At 39.6% G+C, this 20,159-nt stretch overlaps 1 protein-coding gene across 6 annotated transcripts in view; it reads right to left on the reverse strand.

Moving 5' to 3' along the window:
• Positions 1–17,331, reverse strand: part of MITF (melanocyte inducing transcription factor) — a 150,945-nt gene extending 133,614 nt beyond the window's left edge. For 3 of the 6 annotated variants that reach the window (XM_088134350.1, XM_088134351.1, XM_088134349.1), the window contains exon 1: positions 17,054–17,331. In XM_088134350.1, the coding sequence (XP_087990476.1) occupies positions 17,054–17,157 (104 nt within the window). In that variant the 5' untranslated portion in view covers positions 17,158–17,331. The remainder of the gene's footprint in view (positions 1–17,053) is intronic. The other 3 variants (XM_088134354.1, XM_088134353.1, XM_088134352.1) reach the window with 1 other exon arrangement.
• Positions 17,332–20,159: the final 2,828 nt, after the last annotated feature.

The raw sequence follows: 20,159 nt of genomic DNA on the forward strand, positions 1-20,159 counted from the left end.
ATCCTTTTAAAGTGTGGTACCCAGAACACAACACAGTACTTGCAGTGGGGTCTGACTGTTGCAAGATAGCATGGAACATTTGCCTGAGAGAATTTATACTACCCTCTTCTGAAGACAAAATAGGAACTGAGTAGCTTCCTGCTGTCCACTAACCAGCTTAACTGAAGACAAATGGATACTGTCTCTCTTTAACCCACATTTCTGTCCAACTATTGAACTGAATCCTAACACTGATTTGATGCACTCCATTGCCAGAATGCACTTGGATTCAGGGGAGGTTTCTGTTAACTCATCACAAAGAGAAGTGATTTTTGGCAACTCTCCATACCTCTTGCTCTGCAACCCAGTAAGGCAACGCCTCCAAACTGTGAAAAATGGCACTATGGGCTGAAGGGGGAGAGAGAAAAGATTGAAAATCATTTCTGTTCTTCCAGCAAAAGCCAGTATTGGATCAAAAAGGATTCCGGGCAAGTTAGATACCAGTTGGATAGAACCAACTGAGCTTTTGTTATAATAAAGGTAAATGTTGCTCTATTAATGATTTTTTCCCCCTACAATTTTGCTTCTGTTCCTTCACAAGACACATTTTGTTATCCTGAAGCCCTGTTCCTCAATATAAGTCCATGTGACCTGTTCTAAAAAAAGAATATTTTCCACTTCTTGCACAACTGGAACAGATATAAACAGTAGCCAGAACAAGCTGCAGTGCAGAGTATGTAGTACTCAGTGAATACCGTCCCAAAAGTTATTTTAAATCTGAGCAACGTACCCGTATACTATAGAGAACAGTAACATAATTAAGCAAATTTTATGACATCCAGTTAGACTGACTTGTTAGCACAATGAAACAATTTTAAACAGTATTTGTGTTCTAAAAAACTGGGATTTTTCCTCCTGCTCGAACTGAATTTCCGAACTGTGGTTAGTTTGTTTCAAGAGAAATTTGAATCACGTCTCTTCAGTGGATATCAGACTCTTTCGAAGAAAAGACATTGTAGGAGAAATGAAGAACGTTTGACTGCAGGAAGAAAGAGCTGGATTCTTACACAAACATGTTTCTGAAAACAATATTTTGAAAATTAATACTGAGACAATTATACAGACACACACACACACACCCTGGCCATATGATAGATAAATAAATAATTACTGACAATATTGTTGATATAAGAATGTATCAGTGAGAAATGTTTCCCACAAATACTAATGGGAAATGTAAATGTGATCTATTTCAAGGCATACATTTCAAATGATTGAAGAAACATATAAACAATAAAATTTAAAGAGAATAAAAATGATCAATCTTTAAGTAGTATCATTACAGGACAATATACAGTATACCACAGCAAATCCAATGTTGTCATTCTGTGCACAGATCCCTATTCACTGACAGACCTAATTTTTTCTCTTCCTTCTTGCACTACATTCTAGAGCTCATTATGGATACATGTGATGGTTGAAGAAAAGAATAGGCTGCATTAGCTGTTGCATGTACATAATGCTGAGACTAGTCCTGCTCTGAAGTCTTGCATTGAAGCCACAGGGCTGCATGTGGCCACCAAGGATATTTGACATTGCCTTCATAAGCCTCCTGTGATTACTGTACCTTTACTAAAAATCAGCAGCACAGTTTTCTGCCATTTAGGGACAGGAAATACATGAAAGCATTCTGAAATAGGCTTAAACGGTTTGGAAAGGAAAGGTCTGTCCCAACCCTCTCTTTCCACAACCCCAGGAGATAAACTAAGTATTCTGCCTTGCATAGGAGGACAACAATCATGGCCCCACCCAGTCTGCATCATTGCCCTGATCTCAGTTGACGAAGTGCTATGCTGTTTCGTCTCTGAAACAATTAGCCTCTGCTTCTGTTAGCCTGACCATGGATAAAACCAAGTTCCTTTCTTTTCCTTAGAATGATCCAGTGTCATCTCAATAACTGCTATGAATTTCACTCTGTAAGAATATCTTCAAGCTTGTCAGTAAGGATGCTGAAGAACAATTAATGGGCTGCTGAATATGGTGTATATATCGCTTTTTTTTTTCCCAAGCATTATACACTAACTGGCATGGGGCAGACTACCAAAGGGAGAGAATAAAAATGGGAGACACCCGATGAAACTAGCACGGTCACTTAAAGAGTTGTCTGATAAACTGAGAAACAAACAGGACAAGTTTAAAAAAAAATGGACAAAGTGACTGGAGTAGTAGACAAAGCGATGTAGTATACCTAGATTTCAGTAAGGTTTTGATACAGTTGACCATAACCTCCTTCTTGATAAGATGGAACACTGTGGGATGGGTGGTTGCGCCACCAGATGGATATGCAGGTGATTGAACAATCATAGGCAATGCCTGCTCCTTAATGTTTCTGTGTCAAAATGGAGAGAGAGATCCAGATATCCTGGACCTTTTTTGGGGGGGGGTATTTTCATAAATGAGATAGAAGGGCTGCATATCAAATTTGTCTATCAAATTTGCAGATAAAATAAAGCTGCTGAGGATTGCTGCAACATCAGAAGACAGGTCAAGGTTCAAATGGGCCTTGATAGACTTGAACTTTGGGCCCTATCCAACAACAAAATGCAATTTAATTGTGAAAATGCAGGTTTCTGCATTTAGGTAGGAAGAAACAGATGCACAGGTAGAGGATACATAGTAACTGGGCTTGGCAGTAGTACTTGTGAGAAGGATCTGGGTGATCTAGTAAACCACAGATGAAGCATGAACAGCAGTGTGCTGCAGCTGCCAGAAAAGCCAATGTAATCTTGGATTGAACATAAGGGTACTGTTGAGATAACAAAGTGATAATTCTACTCTATACTGCACTGGTCTAATGCACCTTCATAGTACAAGAAGGATGCTGAGATACAGGAAAGAGTACAGAGAAGAGTAATAAAAATGATGAGAAAGCCTTGGAGGCTAAATCTTACAAAGAGCGGTCAAAAGCACCAGGTATGTTTAGTTAAAGAAGAGACAGCTCAGGGGAGACACGATAGCAGTCTTCAAATACTTGAAGGGAAGAGTGTGTAGATTTATTTTCCATAGATCCTAAAGGTAGGACAAGGATTTACAGATGGAAACTTTATAGAGGGAGATACAACTTTGAAATAAGAAGGAATTTCCTGACCATGCAAACTATTAAGCAGTGGAAAAGCTTGCCTCCTGGAGTCATGAATGTTCCATCACTGGAGATTTTCTGGCAAAGGTTGGACAGCCATTTTGTCTGGGACAGTGTGAGAATTCCTGTTCTGGGTAGGGGGTTGGACTAGAAGACCTCCCAGGTCTTTTCCCACCCTATGATTTTATGAACTATATAGGAGTTGAAAGAATATAAAAGACCTATGATGGATCAAATCAAGTGCCAATCATCCTCTTCTTCACAGTGCCTACCAAACCCTCCTGGGGGGGAAATAATATTTTATAATGCCTTCTACTGCTATCAATATAATGCTTTCTTAAATTGTTAGAACTGTACACTGAAGAATCTGTAGAGGAATGTGGGTGCCAAACAACCCTCCTTACAAAAGGTGTTCTACATTCTGACCACTATAACTGAGAAAACTCTCATCAGTGAAGCCTCCTACAGTACTTCCCTTCATCTCATGGGAACGCTCTGGTGGCCAGTTCATCAAAGGAAAATGAAATAAGTCTTTTTATAGATATTACTGGCTTGCTGAATTTAGATACCAATCTGGGAAATTGCTCATTTCATACCCAGCTCCTGTTAACAACTATTAAATTAAGTCACTCAACATTTGTACTGATTTACATGTGCAATTTTAAAATGATTTGTAGAGTACCAGCAGTGTGAATGTTACTCTGCAGACAATACAAGTGCAATAAGCACTCTCAGGTTCCTGCCTCAAAAATACCCCATATCTAATTATGAATTTAATTTCTAGAATGGCAGACATCAAAAGACCAACTAATATTCCATAGCTTCATTCACACTCAGTTGGCTCACACTCAGCAGTCAACAAAACTCCACATTTATTATTATGATTATTGAGTTCTACTGTACTTTTTTTCATGTACACAGTAATTAACTACCATCTTATTTGTGACTTATGTAGCACAGAAATTGCACCTCTCTACTTAGCTTAAGGATGTGAATACTGAGGAAATGGAAGTTTATTCATGTACTGTATATCATGGGTAACTGGGAGATACAGTATGCCCATCTACACCACTTTTAACATAGCCAAACTATTTGCCCTGCCTAGTTTTATTTTTTAAGTTCTTTTAATTAAAAAAAGGGGGGGGGAGCTATCGTGCTTCAAAGTAAAGCCCCACCCTCAAGTTTAACCAGAGTTTCCATCAGCATCTCTATGTCTCATACAGACCCCAGAGATATCCTTAGAAAATAAAATGAAAATACGAAACTTCAACCCATGCTTTGTATCTCTTTGGATACACTTATCATAGCTGCCATTTTGTGAGAGTGCCAATAATATGCTTTATAATTCCAAATATGGAGATGCCTGAGACATTATATTCTCGTAAGTATGTACATGATTCCCCCCGCCCCTACACACACACACACACACACCTTCCAATTTTATCTTTACAGCAAGTCTGTGAAACAAGTTTATTGAGAGGTCATAACTGGCCAAAGTTATCTAATGACTTTTAACAGCCAAATGAGACTTGAAATCGGATCTCCCCACATTCATCAATCAAATCATTCCACCAAAACATATTAAATAACCCAACATTTCCATGAAATTTTGGCAACTCTCTTACAGTTCAAATGTTCTTTGGCAATATACAGCTACTTTCCTCAGTACTTACATCACATTGCCCCATCTCACCAATACAGCAGCATAAATTCCAGTGTGAAAGTTGTTCCACTTCAAAATAAGTATATTGCAGAAATAATAAGGAATCACTGAATTCACTTTGATGGGGCTCACACACCACCACATGCCAACATGGGGCTTGTTTGGGGTAGCCAGGGGTATGCCTGATATTCTGTGCTAGCCACCATGATGGATGCACCCAATGGCAAATGCCCATTGACCAGAAAGAGAACTAGCCTTCTAAGAAGTGCTCTACCCTCCCAGTAGGATTTTTGTGGGCCCAAAGGCAGATAAACATGGTAGATAAACATGGCAGATAAACATGGTATTAAAGCCTAATGCTCTGCTTTGTGGCATGCCAGTATTATTGTTGTTGTTGTTGTTGTTGTTGCTGAAATAAAATAATAAATATTTTTTAAAATTCAGATGGCAGGTTGCCTAGTTCGGCTAATAAGGAAGGAGTCCGGGAGTATGCTGGCACTACGCTGTCCATCTTTGACTTAGTGTGCTTGTGAGACCATGTAGCTTATTCAAAATATGATTAAGCAATTAGTAGACTATATATTCTGGGCTGTGAGCCAGGTTGCTATGTTTGAAAATTATGAAAAAAAAATCCACAGTAGGTCCTTTCGTGAATTTTGCAGTGGGTGAAACTCTTGAGTCTGAAGAATTCAAGATTCAGCAGCCCATTAGCAATACTGTACATGGACATAAGCAACAATAGTACAAAAAAGCAGGGAAAAATAGCATAGTACTGTATGGGTCTGACAGGTTTTAGGCTATAAATTTATTTTATGTATTTATTATTAAATGTATATAATAAATAATAAATAATTTTATATAAATAAACTTTATAAATTGTATACATTCAATAATAAGTAAAAAATAAATAAAAATAAAATTAAAGTGGAGAGAGCATACTTACAAGATATATAGTAAATAACTGATTTTTTTCAAACAAGTAATGTGTAGAGATGTTTCACAGCATCTCTAGAGGAAAGGCATTCCAATTCATAAACTAAGTCTGACATATAACAAATCAACCACTCTTAATAACAAGAAATATTGCCACATTTTTGACGGCTTGGGCAACGTTTGAGCAGAAAAACAGAATTTTTTTTTTTAGATCAATGAAGTAATGCTGAAGTGCAAGCTTTCCATTCAGCCCAAGATCCCAGAGTCAGTTTTTGATGTCTTCAGGCAAGGACCTTTTCCCTGGAACCATTTGAAATGCTAGAATAAGCTACAGGGATCAGTGATCTGCTTCCTTCGTCACACTATGCCATTGTTTACTTAATCATGGTTGTTTGAATAAGCCACAATAAGTTGGACTTATAAGCCACTCTAAGTTATCATTTTCCTTTACAAACTACAAAACCTGCCTTCACATACAATAATAGGCTAACCCAAAACTAAATGGAGCCCATTACAGCTCTGCAAATCCATGAACTCAACCAATATAAAGTAGGCTTTTCTATAGCAAAGACAGGACCATGATCTAAATAAATAAATAAATAAATAAATAAATAAATAAAAACTAAAAGCAAAGCAGTGGTATAGACTTCAGTTCCCATCAGCCCCAGCCAGCCAGGCTAACACCGGGGACTGTCATTAGCCCAAACCCAGGATGACTTTCCTTGCAGATAGCAAGAAGAACCTGACAATACATGAGAACAACATTAAAAGCTTCTTAGCTTAGCTTCCCAATGGATGCAGTGGCATCAAACAAATGCTGAACACATCTCTGCTTTGAGTTTATTCTTCCATTATTATTGCTATCACATTTGAGGACTTCCCTAACATTGTACATTTTTTTTAAAAAGAGGCAATAGCTGTCTCAGGTAGTTTTCATAGTAACCAATTTGTCAGGCTATGATTGCCACTTAAACCACGGAGTAAAGAAAAAAAACAGTAGAGTGACACTCAATCTGGTTTTCATTCCTAAACTGAAGAACCCCCTTATTTATGGAAAGAGAGAGATTCGGCCCTCTTCCCTCTAATTTCTGACAATTCAGCTGGTGAACTCATTCAACCGAGCATCAGATTGTTGATCTGGGACTCCGCTGAGACTAGTGCCTTTTGACTACGATGGAAAATGTACTTTATTTGATCAGCTTCCCAAACTGCATTCAGTTCAAACTTGAACCTATTTGAGAACTAATACAGCAAGCTGCATGCTGATAAGGAAAAAGCAGATAAGAAAGAAGATACAGGAACATAAAGGGGCTACTTTTTATTGATTACACAAGGTTCTTCAGCAAATAGTATTAAAATCCTATTTGAACAAGTGTTCAAATATCGCTATCTAAACTTTGGGGATAAGATGGAGCAACTCAATCAACTAACATCCTCACACTAATGTGAGGTAACTCCAGTCTGGCTCCAGTTGCCAATTCTGCTTCTGACTCATGTATCTGTCAAAGGAGGCCTTTTGAAGCCATGGACCAAACCAATCATTCCTGAGGGAATTCATCCTGACCCTGGGTCAGAACACTGCATATACCTCCTGATTCGAGGGATGCAGGCAACACTATTGTCTTGCAAGGTGGTCTCCAGATTACAGATCCTAGTCTGCATAAAGAGGCAAATTTAAATGTCAGTTGTGCTTGTAGCATACTGTAACATATATCTCTCTCAGCCCAACCCACTTCACAGAGTTATTGTAGGGAAAATAGGAGGCAAGAGTATATATAACTCAAGGAGGCAAACATTAAGTATGTTTGCCTCCTTGAGTTATATATTAAAAGGCAGGAAATAATAGTAGTAGTAGTGGTCGTTGTCATCAAAATGTGCCAAAACTGACTCTTACTATTAGGTCAGATAAGATATTTTAATATGTGCAAGAAATATCACTTGCCTGCAAGCAGGAACTGGTAGGACCACAAAACAGACAAAGTAATAGAAAATGAAGAAGCTAAAGTGCTCTGGGACTTTAGCATTCAAACAGACAAGCACCTACCACACAACACCCCAGACTTAACAATTTCGATAAGAAAGACAAAAAAGTCTGGATAGTGGACATTGCAATACCTGGAGACAGCAGAATAGAAGAGAAAGAACTGGAGAAAATCACAAAATATAAAGACCTGCAAATAGAAGTAGAACAATTGTGGCAAAAGAAAGCAAAGATAGTTATAGGCACCTTGGGTTCAATTCCAAATATCTGGAGCACCACCTGAACACCATCAGTACTGACAAAATCACTATCAATCAATTGCAAAAGGCAGCTTTACTTGGAACAGGTTACATCCTGTGATGATAACTTTAACACAACATCTGCCTAACCCAGGTCCTTGGAAAGGACTCAATAAGTGGACAAAAATCCGAAATCCGGTCTAAACATCTGGCTGACTCTGCGACCAACCATATAATAATAGCCAAAATGTGCCAAAACTGACTCTTACCATTAGGTCAGGTAACATGAATGGATGGAGATGAAAGGAGAAAGTAGAACAAATATGATTGATCCATTCAAAGCCCAAAGTATGAATGAGATTATAACTGTTTGCTGCATATCTGAATATTTTAAGCATGTCTATTCATAGATAGACAGACAGACAGACAGACAGACAGAGTGTGTGTGTGTGTGTGTGTGTGTGAGAGAGAGAGAGAGAGAGAGAGAGACAAAGGAATGTATATAAATCTTAAAAGTATGATTAGATTGCTTATTATCCTCTTTTGAGAGAATTACTGAAGAATACAAGGTGAAAAGAGGTTGTGAATGTGGGACAGATTTGTTTTTGATAGTGTCAAGAATGCATTTTTGCAACATCAAAAAAAAATGGAAGAAAAAGAAAGAAGTAAAAGAAAAATGGTGAAAGTAGAATGACTGCAGAAAGAGAAAGTATGAGTCCTGTATGAAAAAGAATTAGAAAATAGAATAATCTTCCCAAAGAATGGATGGAAAGAGGATGGAACAAGAGCTTCCAGGGGAGGTATGGCAAACTGAAGGCAGCTCTGTGAAAGTGGAGCTGAAAACCATGGCGAAGACCAAGGGACCGATGAGTAGACCAGTCCCTTGGAACCACTCCAGATAAGGAGAGGACAGGAGATTCCCCACATGATCATGAGGAGACCACAGGACAGCAATTTTCTGGGGATTTGTGTGCTGGGAGACAATGGGGTTAGCCATCTTGTTTGCAACCACAGCAGAGACTTTTAAAGGACACTAAGTTTGTAAACCTCATTTTCTAATCACTTTTGGAAATTGCTCATTAACTATTTCTAAGCAATTAGAGACCTTCAGAATGACAAGTTTGAAAATGCCAGGTGAGTCTGCCTTTAATCCTGAACGAAACAAAATTTTAATCATAAGCTTAAGAATTTAAAGAATCTGAAATAAACAGCAAAAAGCTAAGTAAGATTTTGATCATAGGAAATTATAAATGGACTAAGGGTCCAGATAAAATTGGAATACTAAAACTGTTACAATAAGATTTTGGAATTAATTATAAAGTAGAAACAGCTTCTCATGGCAAATAGATCCTGTTTTGGTTTTTATAAGACATAACATAGATAAAGAATTTCATGATTTCAAAAACTGGACACTAGAGGGGACTAAAGATTTTAAGTAGAGGAAAGATATGCAGGCCTGCAAGATGGTGCAAAATGTTCTAACAATAAAAATATTGAAGGAGACTTTTGAAGAATGAATCAGAAACTAGTAGCCATTATATCAACAATATCAGTAATAATGTCTGCTTCTATGGACAGACTATGTCCAAAAGAAGTTATTGAAGAAATGTCAGATGTAGAACAAATTTTATCTGACAAGACAGAGGTGGTATCAAAAGTGGATTTACAACTGACAGGCCTTAGGATTTACAAGAGAATGATTTAGAAAAGGATGTTTCAATGGATCTACAAAAGAAATTGGCTGAAGTTTTATAATTTAAAAAGGAAATACAAATGACAAACCAAGAGAGTGACCTGGATAATTTTTTCCTACTGGATTTACAAAAGAGGCTTGTTAAAGCTTTGAAAAACTCTGTGTGATACAACAAAGAAGAAATGAAGAGAAATCAAATACTACAACAATATTTGAATGAATTAAAGATTAACACTGTTAGAAGTAAAAGGAAGGAATATAAAGATAGTTTATTTGATCAAGGTTAAAACAAGATATGTTATTACTTCTGGCAACCCTTTACAGACTTTCTGCTGACACCAGGACTAGAAAGATGATGTTTTAATTGATTTGCTTATAGATAAGAGATGGGATATGGGATGAAGAAATAAATGTTTGTAACCTTAAAGGGAGTGAAGAGTCATTAAATTTATTTATACTTGTTGTGATGAAGGTCAAAAGTCACTTTATACATTTTTTCTTTTTCTTTATTATATTCTTACTTTTCTTTCTTCTCTTTTTCTTTTTTCTTTTCTTTCTTTTTCCTTGCACTTTTTACTCCTCTATTTTCTTTTCTTTCTTTAAGTTTAGTTCATATTAGATTTTACCATTATAATCAAAATTCTTAATAAAAATTATAAGAAAGAAAGAAAAGAAAGAAAGAGTGACTGAGTGAGTTGTGGAGGCTCTTTGGAACAGAACGAAAAGAATTAAATTTCAGTGCTGCAGAAGTGTATGGATTTATGCTAATAAGAAATATGAAAAAGGACTCTTGGTAGAATAATGAGGTAAATAGCTGTGGATGAAAAAAAATCATGTAACAGAATGATTACTGCAAAAACTGAGAATGAGAGAAATATATCCTATGGGTATATAGGAAAAAAAGACAGTTGCCATGATTGTAGTTAAACAAAGCAAGGAATGATAAAGATTAAATGAGGCATAGAAACTGCAGAGCAATTTTGATTAAAACAAAACATTGTTTTGGAAGTGGGTGAAGAGGGGTAAAAAGGAGCCTAGAGGAGAGTGAATGGAATTAAAAATAAAAGTGATGAAATGATCTAGGATGAAATAGCAATGAGGGAATGCTGGAAGGAGTATTTCAGAGATTTGTATGGAATATCAATAGCATATAGAAGAATAGAACTGAAACAAATGTTGTAATTGTTAGTCCAAGCAGAAAAGAGTATCTGTAGCTCAGGATTGAACTGTGGAGTCCTTGGTGCCCTCTGAGCTTGGTTGTTTCGTTGCAGACATTTCATTACCCAACTAGATAACATTATCAGTGTGAGTGAGTGTGGGGTTTTCTCCCTGTTTATATACAGTAGCTTGCCCTGCCAGCTTTGGTAGGGGTGTAGTTTCCTCCTTGCTGGTTTCTTGATTAGACTATTGTTTTCTGCCTGATTGTTTGTCTGGTCCTTGCTGATCCTGCTTATCTGAACATGGGCTGTTGGAGGAGATGTGTTTGTAACGTTAGTGCCCATGGGGATAAAAATGATAAAAAGGAAACCTATACTATAGTGAGAATGTTGAAAAATGTCAAGGGTGCAGGTGTAGCTAATACAACTGGGAAAATGTTTAAATCTAGATACACGTTCATGCTTATAGAGGGGCTTTGTGATTAGTTTAACATCATTATTCCCCTATACAAAGGGAAAAATAGAAGAGGGAATGCAAAAACTACAGGAAGATTAGGTTGTTAAATATACCTGAGTAGGTTTTTCACAGAATTTTTATTGGAAGGGTGCAAGAAATGATAGTGAGCAACATTTGGGAAGTTCAGTCCAGCCTTATGTCAGGCAGAGGATGTGCACAAGATAACACTGAGAAATGTATTAATGTGAGAAAGAAAGGTTACAGTACATATATCGATTTAGATAGCATTTATATGAAGGCACGTAGACCTGAATAATGGTATATTGAGATAGATAGATAGATAGATAGATAGATAGATAGATAGATAGATAGATAGATAGATAGATAGACAGACAGACAGACAGACAGACAGACAGACAGACAGACGCACACCGACACCCACACGGATTGTGTACTGTATATAAGACTTATAAACCACTTCACTCCAGCAGTTCTAGACAGTTCACAAAGTCAAGCACAATAAATAATAATAATAATAATAATAATAATAATAATAAAAACAATAAAAACAATACAATCTATAAGCAATGATAATGGTGTGGATCTTCCTCTGCTGGTAACTGTACGCCTTTATAATGGAATCAAAGACCAAAGTAATTGTGTCTGACAGGGAAATAGGATTGAACTATTGCAAGTTATACATAAATGGAAAACAAAAACTAAAGTAAGTAGGTGAATTAGTATATCTTGGTAGAATGTTTATTAAGGACGGAGAAATGGATAGAGAAAATTTAAGATATGCAGTTGGTGGTAGCATGTGGCCTGTTGCGAGGAATGAATATTTATTTATTGAAGGAAGATAAAATACCCATTTGTGCTATATGGAAGTGAGAGGTGGGTATTTCAGGAGAAACATAAAAGTAAATTGAATGCAGTGGTAATGAGGTACCTAAGAACCAAGTGTGTGGTAAAATAAGAAGGGAGAGGGCCAAAAATAAATGTGGTGCTGCTGAAGGAATTTGGGTCAGATACAAAAATGAAAGGCTAATATGAAAGAAGAATGCTGAACTGGTTTGGTTATATGGAGAAAATTAATAAGGAGTGAATTGTAAAATAAATACAAAGAGTGAATGTATGGAGAAGAAAAGGAAGATCGAGAAAGTTGTGGATGGAGTTGATGAGATCCTCAGAAACAGAGAGGTGAGAAGATGAAGAACAAAAAGCAATGTCTGAAGTGGCATCTGGATATGGCGAAAGAAAGGATGGTTTGCAAGAACAGAAGGTTACGGAGAGGTACTTTCCTTTTTTTATTTCATCCCTTTACTTTCTTTGGCTTATGTCTTCCTCCTTTTCTGCACACTGTATCATGTTCAATAACTCCAAAAGAGTCTGTATGTAACCGAATTCAGCAGGCATATTTGCCCTCCGTGGTTCCCATCATAGGTTCTTCTAATATAAATAGCAATTGGAGATTATTCTGGAGAAAAAAATCTTCACCTTTAAATAATGTTCAGTAGGTGCTTGCTCAAACTGACTCAACAGTGTAGATTTTCATATATATAATGACAGCAGGCAAACAAAATATCTAGGCTCACTCATTGGACTAAGCCAACATTATGGCTTAGCATGATGTGTAAACCCAGATAATGCCTGACTCATGTAATGAGCCATGTTATGTTTTGGTTGCTATTAGCCTAGTGGGCAACATGATCCTAGCCACTGTGATTTGTAAACCATAGTTGATGGCCGATTATAGTCTCAAACATACAATTTTTGGGAAAAGTGAGAAGATGGTAGGCTCAAAGTTCTGGATACATTTGATTATTTCCATAGAGCTCTCAGTGGAGTTTTCTGTATCTTTAGTCATGGTATCTTTCTGGATCATCTGCAGGATTGGGCGCTGACATACTATTTTACGGTAGTTTTGGTCCCATGCTGTTCAACACATACATAAAACTGCTGGGGGAGATCATCTGAAGCTGTAGAATAACTCCACTTCCTTTGAGTTAGAACATGTCCAAATTTTTTTTTAAAAAATGTGTTGGATGAGCTGAAATCGAATCCATAGAAGATAATTTCCTATTGTAAATAAGAAATAGGAAACTTGACTCGGGGACTGAGATTCAGCTTGTTTTGGATGGGGCTGCCCTCCCCTTGAAACATCAGGTCTACAGTCTGTAAGTGTTGTTTGATCCTCAGCTGTCTCCAAACTTTGTTTATTTTTATTTATTTATATTTCAAGTTTGTCACTGCCCATCTCACTACAGAGTGACTCCGAAATGGCAGCAGGCAGTATATTTGCTTCCTTTATATAAAATGTTTCATTTAACATCTTTATCGCCTGTTGAACTCAAAAACTCTGGGTAGATTGCAGCAAGTTAAAACTAAAAATGCAGGAATAAAATACATCAAAATTATAAAAATAACAATAACAATAAATCAATAATAAAAAAATCACCTTTCCCCCAAGATGGAGGTCAATAAAAATTAGCCAGGGTTAAAAGCCTAGGGAAATAAAATCCTTTAAACTTCTCCTAAAAACCATGAGGGAGAAAGCTTAATAAACCTCTGGAGATAAGGAGTGCCTTAGTGTAGAATCACGCCTAGTGCTGTAACAGTACCTCTTCCTGAAACCACTGGAGTTAGTAAAAGTATCCACACCTTCTGCGCATTCCACCTTGATGGCTTACACTTGTTCAGCAGGGGTCTATCCCTGAAAAGCTTTCAGAAGCTGTGATGGAAGCAACATGCCATAGGAAGTCTACTAACCAGTGCAAAGAGCAGAGATTATTTACCTGTACTATACTGTAAAACCTATACAAGTTCCCTGACACAAATCAAAGTGTTAGGATTAAGGTTCAGCTTCAGATGAAGCAGATTATCTGTACCCTTTTTAGGGCAGGGTTTCTGTAAGGGTATTCTTGAAAAATGGAAAAGAAAAGTTGTTCAAAACATGCCAAATGAGGGGCAGATCACCCTTATTTCTTAAGCAAGGCTTCAGCCCATCAGTTAAGGAAGCTAGGTAAAAGCAACTCAACCTACTCATAGAGATCTCATCTTAATACAATCACTAATATAGGAGGAGTGTTTCCAGATTTCCTGGCATTCAGTCTGGTTAATGAGACGGTATGCATCTTGCTTCTTGGTCATATGCTGCTGTTCGGTATTTGACAGTCCTGGGCATGGGATGGAAACATAGCAGTGGCTCTTCCTCCTGTCTCTCAAGGTCATTCCCACAGACCATTACAAAACCAGAGATGCTGTGAAACCAGAAACTATAAGATATGGATGACTAGAAGGAAGTTCAGACTTAATCTCAGCAAGATGGAGTTACTATTTATTTAGAAACGTGGTGGCTCCAAGATGGTTCCCGTGTTAGCTCTATAGGTCTTGTTCTTCTCATAAAGAAACTGGTCCACAACTTGGGGGGCCTCTTGGACTCACAACTCCTACAGGGATGGTAAGTAGAAACCCTGGCCAGGTGGGCCTTTGACCAGCTGAGAGCGGTACACCAGGTGCAGCCTTATCTGGACCAGATTATGTTACCAACAATGATTTGTGCGCTGATTGACATGTGTCTGGGTTACTGTAACTAAATGAGGCTACCTTTGAAAATGATTTGGAAGTCTTAGTTGGTACAAAATACAATGGGTAGGTTACTATGAAATTAACTAAATAATCTTTAATGATCTAAATAGCTTAGGGAAGGATGATCTCATTATGGTGAGCCTGTCCAACTATTAAGGCCTTCAAGAAAAGCCTTTTTGAGGATCTGTATTTACTCACTGCCACTGTCAGAAGTCTGCTACATCTGGCACATGGGAGAGGGTTTTCACTCAGTTCCTTCCAAACTATGGCACATACTTCAAGAATTATATTTGGCCCCCGCTTTCTGCATTTGTAAAGATGCATTTCCTCCACTAGGATTTGAGTAGTAAATTGATTTTAGTATGAATTTTAATGTATGCATTTAACTTTTTAGAGTCTTGAGTATTCACTTAAATAGAAAAGCAAGCTATAAACTGAGTAACTAGTGTGCTGTGCAAACCCAGCCAATTGTGGCTTACGCAGAAAGAGACGTGGCTTCAGCCAGATCTTTTCATTTATATTAGAAACAACTTTAGCCATGTTTACCCATTTTAAATTGTTAATGTTTATATTTTATGTTGTATTATTAGCCACCCCAAGTGCCCTATGGGTAGAAGGGCAAGATAAAAATTGAAATAATAAATGAAAAACATGACTTAGCATAATATGTGAATCCGGCCTCGGTCTCCTTTGCTGTGCCTTGCATTGTCAACCTTGTGTTGCCTATGAATATTTCTGATTAGTGTAATGTATACATGGGGTCAAGAAAACTATTTTGTCAGTGAACTCTACAGCGCTGTGCCAGTGCAAGGCAAGTGGGTCCCCAGTACCCTGCCAATCATGTTCCTGAATAGAGGAGAGGGCTGACAATTCGATGGTGTAGAAACCCTTGTGACTCAAAACGTGACCAGCCCATCCAAGGCAGTCACAAACCTAAGAAGATGAGAGTCTTCTCTCTCTGCTCTACATTGCTCTACATTGCTTCGTACACATGAAACTATCAGTGGAAATCTGTAACTCCCAGCGGAGGCCAGATAATGCCTCTGGTGAGAGGTCCAACAATACCCTTTACATAATACCAGCCACAGCTCTTGGCCCCTCCTTCCTCGCCCAAACACACACTAAACAAAACTGCTATTATGACAGGAACCACTCACTAAATGGCTGCTTTTATAGCCGGGGCTGTTTCCTTTCAATATTTGTATTATTTTTGTCTTTTTAAAAAAGTTGTGTTTGTAAAAAAAAACAAAAAACCAAACAGCCTGAAGCCACCAGCAGACACATCCAGGATTCTTCTGCAGCCCTCCCTGTTTTCTCTCCTACTCCCCTTTCCACTCACCCACCCACCGGCTGTCAGAGGGAGACTTGGTTTGAAGGAGCAGCAGAACAAGCCCACATTGCTGGGGGTGGGGAACGGGAAAGCGTGCGCCCGCTCAAGAGCTGAGGGGGGCCCTCGGTTCTGCCGTGCCCACTTCTCACCCCCAGAGCAAACTGGCAGGGCCTCTTCTGCCCGGCATGCCAACCCACACGCACTTTGCGCGCACCTTGCAAAGCGAAACAAAGGGGGAAAGTCTATGTAAACTTGAGGGATGACCGAACAGCACTCGCGTTGGGGCTTTTGCTACAGTAGCAGCGGCGGTCAGCAAAAGGAGCCAAAGGCGAGCCACCTGCCCTGCGTTTTTCTCGCCCGCAACACCCACCCCGGACAAGTTGCCCCTTCCTTTCCGACGGGGATAGGAGAGAAAAGGGAGCCGCGAGCCCCCGAGAGATGACAGCTCCACGACTGCGCGCGCTGGGGCGGAGGGGAGGAGGAACTCCTGAGCAAAAGTGAAAGAGGGCGAGAGGAGACGGGAGGTGCTGAGCGGGCAGGCGACCCGTCGGGGAAGCAGCCTTCGGTGGGGGAAAGGGCAGCGGGACGGGCGAGGAAAGGAGGAAAAAGCGCGCGGGGAGCGGAAGCGCAGAGCTGGTGAAGCGGCGCCCACGGAGATCCCCCCGCCCAGATTTACCCGCCTTTTGCCCTTCGGAGGGGCTCGGAGAGCAGCATTTCCAGCCCCTCCGCAGCAGCGTGTGCGTGACCTTGGGTGGCGTTATTATGGGTGCAATAGATGCCCCGGTCCCGCCTGCCGGACAGGGCGATCGGTAAAGCAAGCGCCTTGGGAGGAGAGGAAGGAAGGGCAGAGAGGAAGACGTGGATTTGGGGGGGCGGCAGGAAGGGGGCGCGCACCTGTTCTTCAGGGGCTGACTCTTCAGCTCATAGTAGATCTTGGGCTCCTCGTGGAACTCCTCGCCGACCTCGAAGTCCGGCACGATCCCCGATTCCGCCTGCATGACCTCTTGCCTCGCCCCGCGCCCCCACCGGGAGGGGGGAAGCAGCGCCCCGTCCTCCCACCAGCACAGCCTGCCCGGCGGTCCCGGAACGCCGTCCGCTCGCACTTTCTCCAGCCTCGCCTCGCCTTATTTGCCGACTCGGCTGCGCTTCGCCTGCTTTGCCCACTACCGACTCCGCGGCCCCCGCCCCTTCGCACACACCTTCCTCCCGGTGCTGCCTGGGAACTGTAGTCCTTGAGGGACACAACCTCGGGATCTCCGCGCAGAACGTACACTACAACTCCCAGAAGGCCAAGAGGGCGTGACGTAAGTCGAGGGCGGAGCCGAGAGAGACACCGGCAGGCGTCCTGTCAATGTCAGCAAAAGCGGTGGTCAAGGGTATCTCGGGGGCGAGGCTGCGCTTCTTTCCTAGAACGAAAAGCACCGAAGCCCAAGCCTTCCAAGGAATCAGGCTTTGCATCTTTCCCTGGGGTGCTTGCGCTCTGCACCTGAGCAGGGGTGCCCTCGCCTTTGTCCTGAAGTCCTGTCTTAGGTACTGGTATTTACTTTGGAAAACGCCCTCAGCTTTCTTATACTGAATGCTCCAGGATCTCAGAGACTATTCTTTCAGGGTATGGACTTGCGTAGTAGTGAAGTAAAGTGACCACACATGTTGTATTTTGAAACATTTGAAGTTATCTTGCAGGAGAAAACCACACGCACAAACATAGTCGCGTTACAAAACCTGATCAGATAATACTCCTTCATGCACACTAATTAGGGCTTCTTCTTTGCAGGTTTTTTTTTTTACAAGGCATCTAAACAGGGTGGCACATGATTGCATGCCACCCATATTAAAAGATCTGTACTGGTTGCCCTTACTTTTTACTCTTACTGTAAATGTTCAGATTTAATTCAGTGAAGGTGTACATTTTAAACTTTAGTGCCCTAAAAATTGTTCAGAACCTTTCCAGGTATTAAGGATACTGTCTCCATAAGCCCCCACTTATGAAAGGCCCTGTCATTTTCCTCTGGGACTTGCAAAGGGTGGAACACCTAGAATTCCCTCTGATTGCTTTTCTGTCTGTTTTGGGAAACAGATACCAAGACACATCTCTTCAGTGTAACTCTTTTAATAATACTAGTGCTTTAAAAAAAAAAATCACTGTACTACAATTAGTATAATTTTATTTTCCATGTTTGCCTTTAGCTATTTTCAGTGCCCAATTTCATGCGAAAGAAAGATATAAATCCAATGAAAAATAAAAATATCCAGCCCAAGGGCAGAAGAATTACAGATTCTTCTCCTGCTTTCTCTTTTTCGCATTCTTTCACAAATACATGCACACATATGCAGGATAAAAGGACCTTTTCTATTTTGAAATATTGGAGGGCTGATATTATTATTATTATTATTATTATTATTATTATTATTATTATTATTATTTCTAGCAACATACCTTTCTTGCCTGATTCGGATTTATTTTATTTATTCCTATATCCAGCTTTCCAGCAAGGAACAGGGTACACAATTCTCTTCTGCGCCCTCCTTTCTTCACAAATTTTTGAGGTCAGTTAGTCTCAGAAAGAACTCATCAAAAGTGTGTTTTAACTGTCGTTATGTGGATTGTAGTGGTGTTTTGTTTTTTTTAAATCATAGGGTGGGAAGAGAACTGGGAGTTCTTCTAGTTCACCCCCTGACCACAGCACATTTCCTTCTACCATCTCTGACAAATGGCTGTCCAACCTTTGCATGAAAACCTACAGTGACAGAGGCCCCACAACTCCAAGAGGCAGGCTGTTCCACTGCATTATAGCTCTCATGATCATTGAAATCCCTCCTTATTTCAAGTCTGGATCTTTCTCTGTAAAACATTGGTTCTTGGGCTGTCTTCACACTATGGAGAATAAATCCACACCCTCTTTCCTATAACAACCCTTCAAGTTTTGGAAGACTGCTATCATGCGTCCCCTCTCTTTCTCTTCCTTAGGCTAAACATATCCAATTCCTTTAACCATTCTTCATAGAATTTAACCTCCAAGGCCCTCACCATCTTCATCGCTCAGTTTTGTCTAATACTCTATTCACAACACATACCAGCAGGGATAAATTTTGATACTGCCTTTTGGAGTTTTTTTCTGTGGCCTTGGGAATTGAATTAACATATTTATTCCCATCTGTTTGGAGGTCTGTAAAACTTATCAGCAACCTTGGTTTCCACTGGTCCTAGGATTCCGGTACATTCGATTATGAGGATGTCTGCCTTCCCATCCTATTAACATCGGAGGCCATGTTCAGTTACCTCTTCCTGCCTCTGCATGGGAAATACCAGAAGTAAATCAGGAAGCATGTTGCTCTCAACAGAACATCTGTTATATTTTGGTCCTAGAATTTCACTATCAGCATCTTCTCTTTTTCTCATTGGAAATGGTGTTACTAATTTAGCTGTCACAATGTGATTTGCTCTGATCTAATAGTTTTTGTTAGGCCCAGTGAATTGCCATCTTGACCATCTATTCTTCTGAATAATCTTTCATAGTGCAGATTTTAAAATGCTTCCCTCATTAACCTATTAATGTCATCAACAGAACCAAGTATTTTGAAGCCAATAAAGAAAAATACTATTAGCAATGCCAGCTTTAATTTTCATACACTGTCTCTGACCTTGTTTATCATTGGAATACAGCTCAAAACCTTGCTGAAATTTGATATTAGCCATCATTAGTATCATGGAAGGCAGTAGGGAAAACTGTTAGAGCAGATGCGCAGACAGGAATAGGTGAGAGTTTGTGGAGTTGTAATTCAAATCATCTGGAGGATACCATCTTGTCTAACTGTGGGCTTAGACTCACCAAAGGGTATCCTCACATATTGATATTCATCTTACAGACATGTGGAATTAGAGGACAAGGCAGATAGATCACAGGAAGTGACTTCCATGCAATCTTAAGGCTTGACACCTTTTTTATGAAATAGACTTCTAGAGGGCTATGTGTCAGAGAGCTAAGCATCTCTGGCTGGT

This window comes from Python bivittatus, unplaced genomic scaffold (genome assembly GCF_059951505.1).
Source record: "Python bivittatus isolate LINGU-HERP-01145 unplaced genomic scaffold, Pbiv_v1 ctg000080_np1212, whole genome shotgun sequence".
NCBI classification, from domain to species: Eukaryota; Metazoa; Chordata; class Lepidosauria; order Squamata; family Pythonidae; genus Python; species Python bivittatus.